At 32.1% G+C, this 19559-nt stretch overlaps 1 protein-coding gene across 4 annotated transcripts in view; it reads left to right on the top strand.

Annotated features, from left to right (window-relative positions):
- The window catches only part of snu (ABC-type transporter snustorr), a 100272-nt gene that overhangs the window by 61422 nt on the left and 19291 nt on the right, over window positions 1-19559 (top strand). For 2 of the 4 annotated variants that reach the window (XM_076409711.1, XM_076409714.1), the window contains exons 2-3: window positions 13493-13711; window positions 18990-19304. In XM_076409711.1, the coding sequence (XP_076265826.1) occupies window positions 13493-13711; window positions 18990-19304 (534 nt within the window). Of the gene's footprint in view, window positions 1-2071; window positions 2230-11839; window positions 11923-13492; window positions 13712-18989; window positions 19305-19559 lie in introns of those variants that run through there. The other 2 variants (XM_076409712.1, XM_076409710.1) reach the window with 2 other exon arrangements.

The following is a 19559-nucleotide window of genomic DNA, read 5'->3' as shown; positions in this document are numbered from 1 at the left end:
TAAGGTATTTCAACATCATGTATTTTTATAATTTACAACTATAATCCTATATAGGGTTCACCAACAAAGAAACTTCCTTTTATAGATTATAAGGTTGTTCTCTTCTGAATTCATTCAAGTAACCGTAATCAAATTAATTATCAAGAAAAGAAAACAGGTTAGCGCTGGATTGGCAAGAATTCCACAGTTACTCGAAGCATTCCTTGGTATAGTTAAGTGGAGTTTGAACAAAAGTATCGCAACTGAAGGTATAAGGGCAAAATATTGAAAGGCGCTCAAAGTCTTCTAGCCATGAACTATTAAAATTAGGAAACATTCATAATTTGAACAACAGTTGTACTACTCTATGTATTCCCGACATAACAGGTCAATTGAAAAGTTGTCTCCGGCCTACTATAGCAAAAAACACAATTTTTGGCAAAATTAGTTTTCTTTATTCAACATAATTTCCTTCAAGGTTGATACACTGATTATAGTAACCCGCCAACTTTTCGATACCATTTTTGTAGTACGATTTGTCCTTTGCTTCAAAATAGGCCTCAGTTTCGGCGATCACCTCTTCATTCGACGAAAATTTCTTCCTAGCGAGCATTCTTGGACAGATTGAGCAGATCTGAGGACAGGAAATAGTCGCTGAAGGCCAGATCTGGAGAATACGGTAGATGAGGAAGCAATTCGAAGCCCAATTCATGGATTTTTGCCATCGTTTTCACTGATTTGTGACACTGTGTATTGTCTTGGTGAAGCAACACTTTCTTTTTCTTCCAAGGCGGCCGTTTTTCGGCGATTTCGTCCTTCCAAATAGTCCAATAACGCTATGTAATAGTCGCTGTTGATGGTCCTTCCTGTTTCAAGGTAGTCAATGAAAATTATTCTATGCGCATCCCAAAACACAGACGCCATAACCTTACCAGCCGACTGTTGCGTTTTCCCACGCTTTGGAGCGGGTTCATCGTGTGCAGTCTACTCGGATGATTGTCGATTGGACTTCGGAGTGATGAGCCATCTTTCATCTACTGTCACATATCAATTCAAAAACTCGGATTTATTACAATTAATCATTTTTAAACACTGCTCCGAATCATGCTTAAAAGTGAGCTCGCGCTGCACTCACTTTGCATAAAGCTTTCTCTTTCTTTGATGTTCAGTTGATATCTTTAGAGTGTCTGCTATTTCATTAAATTTCACTTTACGATCATTCAAAATCATTTTGTGGATTTTTTAAATATTTTCGTCGGTAATAACCTCATTTGGGCGTCCACTACGTTCACCGTTTTTGGTGCTCATTTCATCACCTCTAAACCTAGCATACCAATCCCTGATGGTTGATTTGCCTGGGGCAGTGTGCGGAAATTCGGCATCAAGCCAAGTTTTTGCTTCAACTGTATTTTTTCCCTTCAAAAAGCAATATTTTTACACGCGAAATTCCTTTTTATCCATTTGTTTCACAATAACAAGAGTTGCTTCACTCAAAATGCTATAATTCACGAACTAATGATCCGACAGCTGCCAAATTTATACACGCATCTTTTGACGGTTAAGGCTAACTAAAAACTATATGGATTTAATTTTAGTAGCGCCATCTATGTGTCAGGTCGGGGACTCTTCAATTGACCTGTTAAGCATCACAGTTGAGACTGTAAGATCACCAAAAGCGAATTGAAATGCTCTGAACTAACATAGTTTTTTAGAATTAGAACAGATGCTTGCAGTTTAAGGAGTAATGCCACCAAAGGCGCATCGATTGAAGCAGCTCAGTTATTCAGCTATTGCATTATCGAAGCTCCAAAAGCAATTGGAAGCATTGCATATAGCAACCAAAAACTGATAGCTGAAATGTTGAATGAAATAGTCCCACGACAAATTACGATGTACATCATCATCGAAAACCCGCACATATTATAAAAGAATAAAGATAAATTCTAGTAGACCTTGTAGACGAGCTACAAAGTACACCTGACGTCACGAAATTGAAAATCGAATACAGAAAAAAAAACGTCGTAATTGCGTTCATAGTCGATCATCCATTAACATGGCAAATTAATTCGAATTTCTTGTCCTGTCAATTAGGCGCCATTAATAATTTGTCACATTTCACGTAACATTCGAGTCTGATGTGCGGTTGTGTGTCGTTCAGGTGGGTGCCAAGGGACCTGGTCTACAGATGTGGGATTTTTTCTTCAGGTTCGTTTACCAGCTCTTAGGACTTCATCAGGCGGACCAAAGGATGTGAGTAACTGGGTTCTTCAATTATATTAGACTTCGATTTTTTTTGTTTACTATATCCTTGTAGTAAATAAAATAAAACATAAAAAATAATAGGTCCTGTATGTCCCTACTTCCGTGGAAGTGTTAATTTCGTAACAATAGCAATATCAGAACAAGACTCATATCATAGGCAATATTAGATAAGAGAGGGGACAATGTAGACAAAGATGAACACATCTAAAAGTAGACTTAACTCCACTTTATTTAAAGTAATAAAAACAGGGAATAAATATATACATGCCATACATATTTGTTAACAATAATTCAATTTTTTTTTACAAATTTATAGTAATTCATTGAAGTTATTTATGTTTCCTTTATAAAAATCTTTCTTGTATCTACTAAAACTAAAACTTATCTTAAAATAAATTCAAATTTTGATAAGGTTTTCAACAAAATTTTTTAATTAACACCAATACACCATTACTCCAGTGAATAACTAAACAAAAGTTGATGAAATGTTGGTAAAACTGTGAATATAACATTATAGCATTAATTGAAACATCTTAAAACTTATCTAAATTCGAACGAATTATCAAATTCATTTCTTTGATTGTTCCAGTGTTTCAACAATTTAAACAATTACGCGGTAGTTTCTCTGTTTTCTATAATTTTAACCATATAATGTAGTAAGGTGTTAGTCCATCATTTTTAACTGAATTAAGATAATAATTTGAAAAAATGAATTTCAAAGACTAGACGTACCTAAAATTCATCTGATGTTGTTGGCGAGGTTGGTCTGAATTTAAGTCGTCCTCTAGTACCTCCTCTAATGCACTCCATTTACAGTTTCAATCGCCATTTTAATTTTGAAGGAAGAATGTTTGTCTCTAAGATGGGATTGATAATAATTTCTCAATATTTCCAGTGTTTCCCAACATTGTTCAAGATCAATATATTACCACTAAGGATTTACAAGGTTTGACACCTCGACTTCTAGTAATTATATAATTAATTAAGTCGTTTATATATCGCATTAGTAAAACTTACGTAATTGGTATAAAAAATGGCGACCTTTCAATGATTACTTAACCTTGAAGATGAAGAACATGATTCTTCTCTTACAATTATACTAGCATCTGAATGTAGCGACATTATCAGGAATAATATCAAGAAAAATATATTAATTTAGGACACATATTTTAATTAAATAAACTGAAATGACGTACATCCTTGTTATGAGCTAGCGTGATGTTAAACGATTAGCTATAAACAAAAAAATAGCGTAGGTAGATGGAGGAAGACAAGTAATTACTAAACTTTATTTGTGAGACAATGAAATTTCAACCATTAGTACAAACTTATCATCAATCCATTCGTTTATTATCTACTGGAATTATATCGTGTCGTATATGGTAGATGATCTTCAATAATACATTCTCCATAAAGTAGTTGTTATTAACTATCAATTAAGTTGGTTTAAGAGTAAATGATAATAATATATACTAGATCTTGAGAGAAAGTTGACAGAAAATTAGTAGCTTATAATTATATTAAATAAACCACTTCTTTTATCAACCTCTATTATCTTAAACCATTATTCCTTAATGGTACAATTCAAGTTTTTTTTCAGTAATTCTCTTTGTCCTGTGGTCATAAAATTTGCATACGCATTAATGTTCTTTTGAAACATCCTTGATTATGTGAAAGAACAGATGCAAGATACAACAAACATTGTGTAGGATGGTATAAGGAAGATATACTCCAATTATATCTATAAGACTCTTAATAGAGTGGATATTTTTTAGTTTTTTATTCAAAATTATGTTGGTTTAGTGAATTTTTAGCTGTCAAAGTAATTAAAACACGCATGGGATTATACAGCTGGCACAATAATTAATATCTCACAACGTTAAAAGGTCAAACAAAATTATTCCACTAATAACATATAATTTCGTGCTATTTTTTATGAATATTCAACGCTAATCAGTGTGCGTCACGAGAAAATGGAGGTCAAGGTCGTTCAGAAGGCAACCTTCAAGTTCTTCGACCCCAAACCATCTAGCTATCCTGTCGGTGCATTTTTATAGTCGGGAACCTGCTGCTTCTCTTATTACCTGACATTTACCTCGTTATTACTATCAAGCGACATTGATTGTCGTTATTTTATTGGAATCGGTAACATTTCTTGGTAATCCGGATTTTTTCTGACGCGTTTGTTCGTCCTGGGTTGTTTAATAAGCCTTGTCGTTTGATAAAAATTGCATTATATTATTTACTTCGATATGATATAATATATAAACTCTGTGATTAAAATAGCAGAATAATCCAAAGAGAACCAAAACTTTTAAACAATCTTCCTTATATATAAATAACTAAAACAAAATTAATATAGCACGAGATAGGTTTTGAAATAATATGAGAGCAGTATCAGAATGAATCAGAACTGGTTATATCGCAAGATACAATCAATATAACTGTGTGAAACATAGAACGATTCAATTGAAGCTATTGTTTATTACCTAGTACTTTCACCTCTATATATAATCATGTATATATAGTTGTGAAAATATTGGCCATTTTTATTATTTTCATATTTCTGGGTATCACTTCCGTTCAACTAATGGCAAAGTAACCAAAGTCACAGGATTTATAAAGGATTTAACGCTGAATCGAATGGTAACATAATATTTTTTGTACAACGTTTAGTTTTTAAGTTATAAAATGAATAGTGTATTTTCAAAGAACGAGTGAATTTCTTATTATGCCACGTATCTTGAAAATTGTAAGTCCTACAGCAATTTAACATGGATTTTCGTTTCCTTCGCATAAAGATACATATATTTTGAGAGTTTTATCTTAATCCAAGACGCAAAGATTTTTTAAACTTTTTCCATGTATATAGTCGTTAAAATTTACGATTTTTGGCCATTTTCAAGTTTTTTGTTGTCATTCCTGTTCAAGTAGTCGCAGGGTAATAAAAATCACAGGATTTATAAAGAATTTAACGCTGAATCGAATGGTGATATAATAATTTTTATACAACGTTTAGTTTTTAAGTTATAGAATGAATAGTGTATTTTCAAAAAACGAGTGAATTTCTGGTTATGTCACGTATCTTGAAAATTATAAGTCCTACAGCAATTTAACATGGATTTTCGTTTCTTTCACATAAAGATACATATATTTTGAGAGTTTTATCTTAATCCGAGACGCAAAGATTTTTTGAACTTTTTCCATGTATATATAGTCATTAAAATTTACGATTTTTGGCCATTTTCAAGTTTTTTATTGTCATTCCTGTTCAAGTAGTCGCAGGGTAATAAAAATCACAGAATTTATAAAGAATTTAACGCTGAATCGAATGGTGATATAATAATTTTTATACAACGTTTAGTTTTTAAGTTATAGAATGAATAGTGTATTTTCAAAGAACGAGTGAATTTCTTATTATGCCACGTATCTTGAAAATTGTAAGTCCTACAGCAATTTAACATGGATTTTCGTTTCCTTCGCATAAAGATACATATATTTTGAGAGTTTTATCTTAATCCAAGACGCAAAGATTTTTTAAACTTTTTCCATGTATAATATTCTATTCCAGTCATTAAAATTTACGATTTTTGGCCATTTTCAAGTTTTTTGTTGTCATTCCTGTTCAAGTAGTCGCAGGGTAATAAAAATCACAGGATTTATAAAGAATTTAACGCTGAATCGAATGGTGATATAATAATTTTTATACAATGTTTAGTTTTTAAGTTATAGAATGAATAGTGTATTTTCAAAAAACGAGTGAATTTCTGATTATGTCACGTATCTTGAAAATTATAAGTCCTACAGCAATTTAACATGAATTTTCCTTTCTTTCGCATAAAGATACATATATTTTGAGAGTTTTATCTTAATCCGAGACGCAAAGATTTTTTGAACTTTTTCCATGTATATATTCTATTCCAGTCGTTAAAATTTACGATTTTTTGCCATTTTCAAGTTTTTTGTTGTCATTCCTGTTCAAGTAGTCGCAGGGTAATAAAAATCACAGGATTTATAAAGAATTTAACGCTGAATCGAATGGTGATATAATAATTTTTATACAACGTTTAGTTTTTAAGTTATAGAATGAATAGTGTATTTTCAAAAAACGAGTGAATTTCTGATTATGTCACGTATCTTGAAAATTATAAGTCCTACAGCAATTTAACATGGATTTTCGTTTCTTTCACATAAAGATACATATATTTTGAGAGTTTTATCTTAATCCGAGATGCAAAGATTTTTTGAACTTTTTCCATGTATATAGTCGTTAAAATTTACGATTTTTGGCCATTTTCAAGTTTTTTGTTGTCATTCCTGTTCAAGCAGTCGCAGGGTAATAAAAATCACAGGATTTATAAAGAATTTAACGCTGAATCGAATGGTGATATAATAAATTTTATGCAACGTTTAGTTTTTAAGTTATAGAATGAATAGTGTATTTTCAAAAAAAAAATTAGTTTGAGAGTTTTATCTGTATCTAAAAGGTAAAAAAATTGCCACTTTTTATTTTATTTTATTGGTAATTTCATCATAATTACAGGTATTGCAAAGGCTATTATGTTGAATCGAATTTTATCATAATATATTAATATGTTTAAACAACATTTAGAATAAATTTTATAAAAATGTTCCCATATATTTCTATATTTTATCTTAAAACAGCAATACTATAAAAGTTCATTGTGAATAATTATAAACTCACACATGTTCATCCCTCGAATCTTAAAAATAAATAACCAAATAAATAATAATTCGGATATGTTAAAAAGAGAAATGATAATTTAATGTGTCAGCACAGTATTGAAATATTTTTCGCACACTGTGTATGGTAATCAAGGAAACAATACGAGATCTTCTTCCATAACCTTGAAAAGGCGATGGCCTTAGCACACTTGATCTTATTCAGGGTTGTCTTATTGTTTTGCAAAGTTGATTTGCAATTTATGTAAATAAAATTGCGTTAAATGGGTGTTTTTCAATAAATTTTATTCTTTTACCATAATGTAGCCTGTTTCGACATGAAATAAGGATGCTAAATTGCAAAAACCTGGAAGCAATAGTATTGGACAACGCGCAGGAAATCAGAGGAATCAGAATCACAATCACTTCAATTTATCTAGACTAATTTCATTTTAATTGTGCAAGTATATAAAAGTGTAATTATCCCACAATCATTTGACTTGTGTATTGGTGTATTTATAATAGAGCAATAGTAATAAATCAATACTATTATGATTATGATACTCATTTGTTTGGTCCGTAACAAGATGATCCTAATGATAAAAACTTAGGTTACATCAGATACGTTAAAAATAATTTAACAAAGATCTGTAAACGATTACGAAAGCGAGCATCTTAATCTGCAACCCATTGGCCATTTGTTTCCCAATTGCCAAATGTTTTCATTCTACCACAAATACATACCAAATAACAGCTCAATTGAAAAGTTCCCGGCCTGCCATAGTGAAACACGTTTTTTGACTTTAAATAGTTTTTTGACGAAAATTAGTTTTTTTATTCAACATAATTCCGGTCAAGGGTGATACACTGATTATAGCGACCCTCCAACTTCTCCATTATTCCTCTAATACCATGTTTATATTACGTTTTGTCCTTTGCTTCAAAATAGGCCTCAGTTTCGGCGATCACCTCTTCATTCGACAAAAATTTCTTCCCAACGTGCATTCCTTTGGGATCTGAGAACAGGAAATAGTCGCTGTGGGCGAGATCTCGAGAATACGGTGGATGAGGAAGCAATTCGAAGTCCAAGTCATGGAATTTTGCCATCGTTTTCACTGACTTGTGACACAATGACACGATCTTGGTGAGGCAGCACTTTCTTTTTCTTCAAATGCGGCCGTTTTTTGCGATTTCGTCCTTCAAACGGTCCAATAACGCTATGTAATAGTCGCCATTGATAATCATTTCTTTTTCAATGTAGTTAGTGAACATTATTCCATGCACATACCAAAATACTGACGCCATAACCTTGCCAGCCGACTGTTGCGTTTTCTCACGCTTTGGAGCGGGTTCATCGTGTGCAGTTCACTCGGATATCTGTCGATTGCCCTTTGGAGTGAAATGATAGAGCCATGTTTCTTCCATTGTCACATATTGATGCAAAAACTCGGGTTTATTACGCTTGATCATCATCAAACACTGCTCCGAACTCATCGTTGTTTTTGGTTAAAAATGAGCTCGCGCGACAGCTACTTTGCATAGAGCTTTCTCATACCCAAATATTCGTGAATGATATGATGTCCACGTTCAGTTGATATATTTAAAGTTTCTGCTATTTCATTCAATTTCAATTTAAGGTCATTTAAGATAATTTTTTTGTGTTTTTTTTTAATGTTTTGGTCGGTAACAATCTCTGTTGAGCGTCCACTGCGTTCACTGTCTTCGGTGCTCATTTCACCACGTCTAAACTTAGCATACCAATCCTTGATGGTTGATTTTCCTTGGGAAGTGTCCGGAAACTCGGCATCAAACCAAGTTTTTGCTTCAATTGTATTTTTTCCCTTCAAAAAGCAATATTTTATCAGCACGCGACATTCCTTTTTATCCATTTTTTCACAATATACAAAATGCTATAATTTACAAACTAATGATCCGACAGATGTCAAATTTATACACGCATCTTTTGAAGGTTAGGGCTAACTATAAAACATATGGATTTAATTTTAGTAGCGCCATTTATGTGTCGGGCCGGCAACTTTTCATTTGACCTGTTATTTCTACAATATCTCGAACAAAGAAAACAAAATCAAATATCCCGGGGCCCGTACGACAAGAGAAAGTTTCCGACATTCTTGGCGGAATTAATAAACGCATGAATATTACGTTAATAAATATTAATCAACGCTCATTAGCAATAATGCGCAATCGTTGTACTGTATATAAAGCGAACCGAAGGAAAATTCGCTGAGCCACAAAATATGTAACAATTTAGGTATGTTTTTGGATGGTATTGCAATTTTAACAACCTTGTGGTGTTGTTATTTTTGGTCGGTTGTGTCACAATGGATTCTACAGCTATCAGTTGCAAAATTGTAATATTTTCGTGAATATATTCATAAATAGTAAAGTTCTTTGTAAAGAAAAAAACATTTTTTGTATTAAAAAGAAGACATGGTACACATATTACAACTAGTTAGTCACTATCGAGTATTTTTTCCTTAACTCATTATTCCCCAAGTATCAAAGACATTGTATTTTTTTTCGTATATCTTCAAATGAAGATCTTAATACATTCAGAAAGCATAATATGAAACAATTCTAATAAAACTTTAGCCACAAACAGTTTTAAAATCAATTTTTAAAAGCTTATTATGTATGCTCAGATATAAATCATTCACTACAAAGTGTTTTTTAGCATTTAACATAACAGTGGTAAATTTTTTCAACAACTTTGTCTTTGGCAATGCTTCTCTTCATCATATAATAACCAAAATTGTCAAATAGTTTTTTTTTCATGCAAAAAAAGAACCACTCAAAACTACCTCGTATCATTTAATTCTTTTCGCCATTTATTGGTCCACGCTGTATTGTTATTAACAACACTTTGTAATTTACAGTTGTCTCAGTGTTGCTATTTATAGCAGGTAGGACCATATCATCAGTAAATATTTTCCAAGGTCCAATACAATTTTGGTTCAAAGACATTACCTTGTAGTAACATATATCCCCATAGATGAGTTTGAAATCTAAATATTCTTTACCGTATTATATATACTAATAAATGGAGTAATAAATTGTTGGCAGTGACGCCTATTTTTAATTTGACTGCATCAAGAAAATCTGTTGTCAAAAATCATCATATTCTTGTACAAATTGATGAAGAGCCTGATCGGTTGTACTTTCGACGTGGTATTTATTTAAGACGTTTCTGAAGCTATGGATCTATATCTATCTATGCTAGTTAAGTCATTGCAATGATTTATGAGCAAGAAAATTGGAATTATGAAAAATTATACCCAAATCTAGGAAAGTAATAATTAACCCCTTGGGATATATCCAATGACTGATGTTTCTTCAACATAATATCATCATGACTCATACGAATACTAAATAGTTAATTAATTATTAAACATTCTTTAAACTTACAAGAAACAATAGAAAAGTAACATTAAACCAAGATGCAATAACCGCAATATAAATATTAATTCATGAAATCTTTCTAGTACCACTATATTTTCCTTACCAAACTTCCTTCCTAATGGGAAATCCACGGCATTCTTTTCAGTGCATTGATGAAACATATTTACGACATGTTTCATTCACCGATTGTATATTGTGAGTCAGTTCCAAATTTAATAAGGTGAATATTTGATAAAATAATTTACTAGCTGCTTAAAATTTATTTTTAGTTTTTATTGTTACCCTTAAAAGCTTCAACAATAACTGCACTACTAATTTTGTATCCATTTATTAACAAAAACATCAATGAACCATTAGAATTAAACTTGTGAGGCCTTGTGGAAACTACAGCGGCTTCAGGATAATCTTTCATAGTTCTGGTTGTTATTCCATCTGAAGACTAGTAAAATATATAATGGATTTATGATTGACCACCTGTTTCTTGTTGGATTTCTATGATACCGCCTTCTACAGTCAACCGAAGACTTCTTCAACTATTTCCAAGAAACTGGATCTAATTTAAGAACGTGAACACTTCATCTTTTTATGTCGTTCTGGTGAGTGGACCAAGTACTTTTAAGCGATGACTTCGATATGGATGACTAAAAACACCCAGAGACTAGCATAAAGCCATAAAATCTGACCGAACCCATCATGGGATATTGATATCGAAGACATACACGGAAACACTTAAATGTGAGGGTCAAATCACCCGTCATATTCACCAGACTTTGTCCCCAATAGTTGTCGTTTGCTCTGATCGATGTTACACCATTCTTAAATGATCATTAGAAATGTATTGCATTTCGGACTTGGAGAATTTGTATACTGTATACAATACGATAATGTATACAAGCTTTAAATTTGCCAAATTATAAAATTAGTCGTATTTTTAATGGACCATCAAATCTGAACATACTAAGTTATATTAATTTTAATATCACAAAGGTTTGGATGTCATTTGCTTGAAGCTACTCAGCCTGAGGATACCACCATTATGGCGTTAGTTATTTTGGAATTTAGCTTCGTCGAACACCTTAAATCCAACAAACCGATTCGAGTATATTAAATTTAAAGAAAACTTTGGTATAAAAGCCTTGTATCTGGAATAATATAAATGGAAATAAAACTATTTTCTGATTGCAACAGTATCGACAACATTCTATTTACATTTCTCCGGACACAAAAACAACATCGATTTGGCTTAATAATAATAACATATCAATACAGATGAGCCGTGCACCATACAAAACCAAATAGAACTATGTCTAATTCATCGTGATACGTTTGTAATGTCTTTAATTTCAACGGCGTTTAATAATTAATTCTATAAGTAAGTGAACCGGGTCGATATATCGATTCGCCATAGCTATATAAACGGAAAACTGGATCAAAACGCTCAGAGCTCGTCTCTCCGAGGGTGCGACAAGTTGCTGGTGGTTTAACAGTTGGTGAGTGTTGCATCCGGATGATGGTGAGACCAGTGCAAGTGCTGGCGTTTCGACAAGGTGCCATCAGCTCGGTGAATAACATCAGCAGGTATTACATGTTCAAGCAGGTCTCTAAATGAACAAGCAACACTTACATCAATATCCACATGTATATTTTTGAAGAATTATAGTATACAATAACAATATTTTGGATAACTCTGCGAATATCCTTATAATTTTAAACTTCTCTTATTTCTATGTGATATATAATAATTTTGTTGCAGTAAAAGTTAGTTTGCCACATTAAAAAAAGAGTATGAATTGTCTTAGGTACTATTATTTCAAGAAGAACACTATTTTCTCTTCAGTTTCATCCAAAAAAACGTTAATCTTTATATAATTGTACTAAATTGGGGGTCTTGGATTTCAAAAATGTGTAATTTTAACATTTCCTTTGGAATAGGTTGTGGAATTTCGTTATGACATCGTCATAGGCTAGAGTGATTCTCTTGATTGAAGTTGTTATACTGTAAAATAATAATTTTATTTCATTTTTTGAGGAAAAAAACAATTGGTCAATCAAATTGAACAATCCGCCATGATATGTTGAATCAGAGCGAATTATGGTAATATTCAGTGGTCCTAGGTCCGGAAAATATATCGATTTGTTGAAAAAATATCGTTTTTGATACCTATTCTTATTCGTAACTAAAATATATGTATATTTTTATCGATTTTTTAGAAATGTCGCTATTTTTCAACCAGCCTAGGAAGCGAGAATGCAAAATAGTCATTTTGTTCTGGTCGAACCTCAACAATCTCCATTTTTTTATCATTCCATCATTTTATCTCTGTTTGTACAAGTTCAGATAGTACTAAAACACTTTAGAATCCATAATTATTACGCAAATAAATGATTTTGATATTTCCGCGCCCAATTTAATTGTTTACTAAATGTACACTGACGTCATATGATGACCCACAAGCGTTTTGATGAAAATTTAAATCCTAAAATAGGAAACGCTGTTTTTCCGAGTATCTTTATGCTTTTGATTTCTACAACGATGATTTGTACTCAATACTTGACTTAAATGTATTAATTTTAATTTATAGCAACCCTGTACGATTATTTATTTAGGTTTGTTGTACTTCTCACCAAATAACTTAAGAACTGGAAGGTTTGGGTCATTCAGAATGTGATATATTTTAATTGTATATGTATAATTGACCATTAACATCGCCTGACTTGATACAATGGTGATATGAGTATGATTTTATCAATATTCATACAATAACATGATAATGGACTTCATTCTGCTTGTTGTTGCATCATTTTTTAACTGAATATATGACGCAGTCCTTACCCTGATACTGACACTGCATATAATAATATTTTTCTCGAAATTATTTACTTAATCAGCCAATTCGAATATTTTATTCGTTTCTTTAAAATAATTTTACGTAAACGCAATATTTGTTGGTATCGCAATTATATTTTTGAACGGGTAAAATGTCCATGGCTTTTTCAAGAACCATGACCCAATACTAAATCCCACATCATTTAAATAATCATAGCGTTTATTTACACGAAACCAAGTATATTTTACGCGATGATTTTTGTACTAAATCTACATTTTTTTATTCAAAATTTAACTGAATTTTCTTTGTTGATGTTTCAGTGAGGGCTTCGCAATGGGAGAGCGCGTGGAACCGGTGGTTCCAGGACCGGACTTGGTGGGCGTTAACGTGGAGAGGCCCTTGTCGCACCAACAATCATCCGTTTGGAATAAGAGGCAGCAGGCGGTGTGCGTACGGCACGCTTTCAAGCACTATGGTTCCAAGAATAATCCAAACCATGTACTTAGTGACCTGAACATGACTGTGGCCAAAGGAACTATGTAAGTAAAATGAAAACAGCCAATTGCTGATTTTTTTCCCATTTCCTCTTCTCTTATTCCTATTTCCAAACAGTCATGTTTAATATCATCTATCTCCTGTCATCCGTCTTGTAATTATACTTATAATTCTTTTTTGGCAACGCACTTTCCCTATATGTTCTTCCCTATTTCTATTGGACATTCTGTATTCATTTCCTGCTACTTTGGTCCTAGTATAATAAAAGGAAGAAAGGCAAATATTATCCTTTCTTCTATTCTTAGTAATTTGATTAATATTTGTCTTCCTTGATGGATGTTTACTTTTCAACAATATATTGTATGTGTATGTTTTTATTTCTATCTCCCTTTTCTCCTTTTGATTTTTTCTACCTCATCTAATTCTTAGTTTATTAGTTAGTCTTAATTATTCATTTCAATGCCAGTTTTTTCCTTTCGGTATTGATTCTTCTACACTTTTTTCTAATCTTCTTTTTCTGTTGGTATTACATCATCTACATATGCTAATAGTTGTCCTGGTTTACTACAACTGAAATCTCCTTGTTTGCTCCTGTAAATCACAGATTGTGGTTTAGATCAGAGTCATCTGATTCCATTACTTCAAATAATTATTCTCTATTAAAATAATCTACGGCTTCTTCATATAAAAAGTCGTTTTAGGTTTTTATAATGATCAGAGGACATTATCTATGTTTTTTTTTACCAACATACTTTTTCTTTCTTGCTACTTTTTCACTTCGCATTTTATTCATCTCATATTGATTCTATTTTTACCAACATCTTTAAGCTACTCTTATTTATACTTCCCTTTATCTCCAATTGTGATTAAAAGTTTTTTAATACTTTATAATACATTATATTAATTTTCTTGTTCTATTATTTTGCTTGAAACATATATAAAGATTTGAAATGTATTTAAATGCGAAAAAGGTATATTATGACAGGTCGTTATAAAACAAAGCATTTCCTAGTATCAACTGTATTAAAATCAATTTATAAACAATCCATTAGCTTTTATAGTTATTTATTTACGAGAACACCGTTTTATACAGAAACTTTAGTTTGTATCATTAACCCAAAAACTTTAAAAACACAAAAATTAAGTAGAAGCTAAATCACAATAAAGATGGAAATACAGATATATTAAATTAGTTAAATGTGAATAATTATGTTACATTAAAAAAGTTAATTAAGACTTGTTGTAAGAAGTTAGGTACAAGGTAAAGTGAAACAGATTTTCCAATATATTCATTCATCTATGTGGCGTCTGTTAGATTATCAACTTTGGAAGCTAATGATACCTCAGTAATTAAGGCCCTGAAACATAGATGGCATCATTTTAACAGCCTCATATTATTTTTGGATAGTATATACATGTATATACATGTCAAAATCTCATGTCATTCCAACCATTAGTTTCCACTATAGCAAATTAATAGTTTTACTCAAACGGCTTTTGTTATTTGATATTGATAACATCTTTATTAAATATGCTTAGTACAATCTTAATTATAAATTAATTTATTATTACATTTATCTGTCTTGGATTAATTTACAGGCAAGATGTATTCGTATATGTACGTATGTATTCCTCAATTATAAAATTATAATAACTTAAGCTATAGTTTACACTAAAGCTATACACTTTATATAAGTTCGTATAGTTCGCTTCAGTCTTCTGAATTCCTGCTGAATTGCTGCATTGTCCAGTTCCACGTTAGTATGATTTAGTGTTTCTTCTTCTTTCGTGTTTCAAGACGAAATCTTGGATAACTTCGCAAATCCATTTGATTTCCAGGTCATCGTAGAGTTCTTCGTTGTTTACGTTGGATGACTAGTTGATTTGAATTTTTAGTGCAGCCCTATAGCTCCCAATTAGCTTTATAATTGACTGATAAATCAATCTCTTTGATTTTAGATCAAGTTGAGTATCTCAGTATCTTCCGAATAACCAGTATAGTTGTTTTATTTTGGTTCTAATGTGTTTTGCTTTTTGTTTAACATGATGTTTCCAATTTAATCTACCGTCAAGATGGATGTCGAGGTATTTAGCTGATTCTGCTTGAGGAATCGCGTGAACAATAGTTAAACAGAATTTTCTGTCCTAATTCATCATCCTCATCATCACTATATCAAAAAGAAAAAAAGAATATTTGTACTTCAAATTTAGAGTTGAATTAAAATCGTTACTAAAGAAAAAACAAAAGTTTTTCTGATAATTTTTCTGAGTAGTCATCAAAGACGACCTCTTTCTTGTTTACAATATCGTCTGTAAACTATTGCGATCTCCGTCCTTCGATCTTGCGTGACTCATACACACGGTCAACTTATCTCTAGCATACAAATATTGTTGGAATTTTCATTTATTAGAATATCCCGTAGTTTACTAGCTCTAATTTAACTTCAGCACATATCACGGTGTACCGTTTAACAGGTATTTCCCAAATGTTCATTGACTTTATGGTATTTTCCGTGGTTCCATCCGTTTCGTACACATTTCATGTACTGGTGTTAAAAATATTTTATTACCCAGAAAATGGAAACCCCCTGTGAGACCAATCAAAATAAAACTGTTAAGTAACTAAAATCACGCTTATTGTATTTACCTGACCTAGTGTTATGTGATCCGAAAAATGATGTTGGTCAATGAACAGGGAATCGTTCTGACAAAAAGATCATCCCAAAAGGGTTATACACACATCAATATCATAAGATTAAATGATGTTATCAACAAGAAACTCAAGAGTAATTCGGAATCTTAACATTTTTTAATGTTATTATTATCAACACATAATTTCTTTGTTAAACAGGAAGGCTTTCACATTTTGTTTCTTTTAATTTTGTCACATAATTACGTCACGGATGGCAAACCACAACAGGGAAAACAAAAACAAGTTACATGTTAACAAACAACGGTCACCGGTAATGATATACCGACCCGTGTTGAGAATCAATCGGTTATGGATGGATGTTTTTTCGCAAAAATTATCGATTTTACAATTTCCTTCCGAAAATTCGCCGATCCGACCGTCATACGATACGTAGCGTTCGTTGAAATAGAAAGTAAAGGCGATGGAATGTCTTCGGTTCGAGTTAATAGCATAGGTTACATAAAACTTATAAATACGTGGTTGTCTTGGGTCGGTCTGAAAGCTGGCGCGTACTTTCATCAACACAGGCGTGTTTTTGCGTGAGAAAATACAGTTCGGTACAGTAATAGCAATTGTTGTACCTGTTTTTCGGTAAACTCCTCGTTAAGGGCACTTAAATTTATAGACAATTCATCATAGGGTGCCTTCTGTATCAAGTAGCACCTTCTTATTGAAATTACATTCACACAAATTCTTCATAAAGTCTTATTTGCGGAGAATTTCACCGCATTATTGTTTTACTGAAGAGAACTGCGTCAACATTCGTCATATACTTGTGAACGTTGGTGAGCGACATATTGTATCTGATACATACGGTCGAGATTGACTTTGAGGCTTCAAAAATGGTTGTTTTGACGTGATAAACTTCCAGATGGTTACATGAACGTGAAGATAAAGAATTGGAAGTTTTGCTGAATGAATATCCATCCAAACACAAGTAGAACTCAGGAGATTATCAAATACTGATTGTCCAAATATTTCTAGTCGTTTAAATGTCACTGACATGAATCGAAAACAAGAAAGTTAATTAAAAATTATTCACAAAATAGCGAATGAGAAGTTACTACTGCATCAACATTATTGCACAGATCTAACTCCTTCTGATTACCACAAATCAGAATGCACTTTGCAATGAAAATTTGGTTCAATATGTATTTTTTCGTTAAGGGCGCTTGTGAATGTTGGTGGGCGACATATTGTTTACCATGAAATGTCTGTGATTGTCATTTAAATCACCGAAAACATGAAGAATAATCTCTAGTGAACACTAATTTTTATATGTATAGTTTAATTAGTCTTTCTAGGATAATTTCAGCCAAATTTGGTAACGATGTTAGTTATTGCATATTTGTAGAACTAACTATACAGTTTTACCTATTTTTGACTATAACAAAATTACGTTTTACCGTTATAAGACCTCATAGCTAACAAGTATACTCCTTCAAAGAGCTAGAACTATAAATGTACGTACATTTATTTTCTCAAAATAACAGCTATATGACGCAAATGCAAATTCCAAGTAATTTAAAAGTATATATCATAATAATTGGTCTAAAAACATTAGTAGAAGGTTCAACGATATAATACGGTTAGTTATGTGAATGTGGCAAATCATTATCATGATCATCAACCTCGGGAAAAGTTTCTGTTTCTCAAACAATACAGTGCTGTTGATGCATCTTTCAAATTACTCTCTGTAATCTTGATTCATTTTTTTTTTGTAAATGCTCACTGAATGTTCAATCCAAAAGGATGTTTTTATACTCAGAAAGCTTAATAATATAATAGAAAAAAGAAATATTATTCCAGAATATCAATTTGGGTTTCGTAGTAAGCATAGGACTATAGAACAAATTCAGAGACTTGTAAACACAATAAATATAGAGTTAAATACTACAAGATATTATTTGGCTATAACTCTCAGGGCTTTCTTCTGAAATATTTGTATTTTGTTTATGTTACTCTTTGCAGAACATCCCCATAATTGAACTTCGTATGTCCATATAGGTTTCAGTATTTGCTTACATAATAGCAAATTATTATGTACTGATAATTGTGATTTTCTTACAATTAGCCAGTACATTTTTCTATATTTCAATTCCAGTTCTCTTCTTTTTTTCTTTATATGTTCCTTCCAGTGAAGTTTTACATCAAGATTCATTCCGAAATATTTAGCGTAGTTGCTATATGGAATAACAGTATTATTTTATGTAATTGATGCTTGTACGGTCTGATAGTAGGTGAACTCCACATACACAGATTTACTTTCATTAATTCTTATTTTACCAAGTTTGTGTCCAATTATTTATATTGTCACTTGCCTGTTGTAATTTTCGTGAGGCTTCTTCACTATTGTCTCCGACAGCTATAATCGCAGTATCATTGGGGTATATCACAAGTGTAGAGTAATAGTAATAGTAATAGTACTAAAAGTAATAATTAAAAATAAAGTTAAAAAAACTTTTCCCCAATCAATTTTATTGTCATTATTGAAATATTTTGGGATATTTTACTATGATCATGATACAAATTTGATTATAGTCCAATACTATGATGAAATATTTAATATTTTCCTTTGTTATTTGGTACGAACCATCGATTAACACCAATTTGTTTTTTAAATGTTTCAGTTATGGTCTATTGGGAGCATCAGGCTGTGGTAAAACTACCTTGTTGTCATGTATAGTGGGCAGGCGACGACTCAACACCGGAGAAATCTGGGTACTGGGAGGCAAACCTGGCACCAGAGGTTCGGGGGTTCCAGGCAAACGCGTCGGGTACATGCCTCAAGAAATCGCTTTGTACGGCGAGTTCTCCATCAGGGAAACCATGTTGTACTTCGGATGGATCTTCGGCATGAACACGAGCGAGATAAACGACAGGCTTCAGTTTCTGTTGAACTTCTTGGATTTACCCAGTCAAAATAGACTGGTTAAAAATCTTAGGTAAGTTATTCGTATATATACCACGTTTTGTGGCAATTACTAGCATTGGGAACTATCGACTGAAAACAGTCGAAACAGTCGATAATCACAAAACAGTCGAAACAGTCACTCGTAAAAAGTAGTAAAATCTGTTGAACCAAAAATACCGACTGAAACGGTCGATAATAAAAACTAGTCAATAATTAAACAGTCGATAGTCGATTTCAGTCGATAGTTCCCAACGCTAGTAATTACCTTTCTAACATATTTTACCAG

This window comes from Rhynchophorus ferrugineus, unplaced genomic scaffold (genome assembly GCF_030347505.1).
Source record: "Rhynchophorus ferrugineus isolate W39M unplaced genomic scaffold, kcgeb_rfMv2 rfM7, whole genome shotgun sequence".
Taxonomy (NCBI): domain Eukaryota; kingdom Metazoa; phylum Arthropoda; class Insecta; order Coleoptera; family Curculionidae; genus Rhynchophorus; species Rhynchophorus ferrugineus.
Note: the sequence above shows the minus strand (reverse complement) of the source record. Positions and strands in the feature narration are given on the sequence as shown.